Raw genomic sequence first — 1,823 nt, forward strand, 5'->3', positions numbered from 1 at the left:
GGTAGACTGTTACATATTTTCTTTTTGCTGAAAGGAGAAAAGTAGAAAGTCCCTAGTAGTGTTTTTTTCTCTTGTGTGGCCCTCAGACAATTGTCTACACCATAAAGTATAGGGATAGTAAAGGTAAGGCTCCGTATAGTATACACAGGCAAGAGATAGGAATAAAGCATCTGTTTTCATCCCAGAAAATGTAAGATCCTATGACGACGCCTGGTGGCGCTGCAGGATAAGAAGGTACAAACTAGCACGGCAGCTGCAGCTCCATTAACAGGCAAAACTACGTAGCAGAACCTGGAAGCCCACGGGAAGCTTGGAGGCCACGGGAGGGAGGGCTAGGAGGTCTGAGTCCTCTGATAGGACCACTCACTGGAATATTTCCGAGGTATCTTGGGAAAGAGCCACAATCTTGGATTCTGAAGTCTTTACAGTTCTGCAGAACCACCCTCCAGGGAGGCTTTACAAGACAAGAACAATGGAGACCAGAGGGAAGCTCATTTGCAGACAAAGGCAAGTCCTCTTTTTCTTTCTCCTACTGGGCTTATCTCAGGCGGGTTTGGAACCTAGGCGCTATTCTGTGGTGGAGGAAACTGAAGGGCGATCATTTGTAACCAATTTAGCAAAGGACCTGGGTCTGGGTCAGAGGGAACTCTCCAAGCGGGGAGCTAGGGTCATTTCCAAAGGGAACAAACTACATTTACTTCTTGATCGGGAAACTGGAGATTTGTTGCTAAATGAAAAACTGGACCGGGAGGAATTGTGTGGTCACACAGACCCGTGTGTGCTGCGTTTCCAGGTATTGCTAGAAAATCCCTTAGAGTTTTTTCAAGCTGAGTTACAAGTAACAGATATCAATGACCATTCCCCAGTATTCATAGACAGAGATATGTTGCTAAAAATACCAGAGAGCAGTCCACCTGGAACTACATTTCCACTGAAGAACGCTCAGGATGTGGACGTGGGCCGAAATAATATTAAGAACTATGTAATTAGCCCCAATTTCTACTTTCGGGTCCTTACCCGCAATCGCAGTGATGGCAGCAAATATCCTGAACTGGTGCTGGACAAAGTGCTGGATCGGGAGCAGGAACCTGAGCTCAGGTTAACCCTTACAGCTCAGGATGGTGGCTCTCCACCCAAGTCTGGCATCGCTCAGATCTACATTGAAGTCGTGGACATCAACGATAATGCCCCTGAATTTGAGCAGCCTCTATACAGGGTGCAGATTCCTGAGGACAGTCCCATTGGCTTCCTGATTGTCACAGTCTCTGCTACAGATGTAGACACAGGAGTCAATGGAGAGATTTTCTATTCACTTTTTCAAGCTTCTGAGGAGATCTGCAAAACCTTTGAGATCCACCCTGAGACAGGAGAAATTCGACTGAAAAAACAGCTTGATTTCGAGAGAATACAGTTCTATGAGGTCAATATCGAAGCCAGAGATGGCGGCAGCCTTTCTGGAAAATGCACCGTTCTGATTCAAGTTACAGATGTGAACGACAATGCCCCAGAAGTCACCCTGTCTGCGTTTACTAGACACATACCTGAGAACTCGCCTGAAGCTGTGGTTGCAGTTCTCAGTGTTTCAGACCTTGATTCGGAAGAAAACGGGAAAATAAATAGCTCCATTCAGGACGATCTACCTTTTCTTCTGAAATCTTCCTTGGAAAATTTTTACACCCTAGTAACAGAGGGACCGCTGGACAGAGAGAGCAGAGCGGAGTACAACATCACCATCACGTTCACTGACATGGGGACCCCCAGGCTGAAAACCCAGCTCAACCTAACGGTGACGGTGTCCGACGTCAACGACAACGCCCCGACCT

At 46.9% G+C, this 1,823-nt stretch overlaps 1 protein-coding gene across 1 annotated transcript; it reads left to right on the top strand.

The window, feature by feature from the left end:
- Positions 1-336: 336 nt before the first annotated feature.
- Positions 337-1,819, top strand: LOC116863784 (protocadherin beta-13-like; the record flags this gene model as incomplete). The annotated part of the gene is made up of 1 exon (XM_032851132.1): positions 337-1,819. A coding segment is annotated over exon 1 (1,347 nt), but the record flags the coding sequence as incomplete, so codon positions are not given.
- Between the last annotated feature and the right edge of the window lie 4 nt (positions 1,820-1,823).

Source organism: Lontra canadensis, unplaced genomic scaffold (genome assembly GCF_010015895.1).
Source record: "Lontra canadensis isolate GAN:19392208 unplaced genomic scaffold, GSC_riverotter_1.0 scaffold3034, whole genome shotgun sequence".
In the NCBI taxonomy this organism is placed as follows: Eukaryota; Metazoa; Chordata; class Mammalia; order Carnivora; family Mustelidae; genus Lontra; species Lontra canadensis.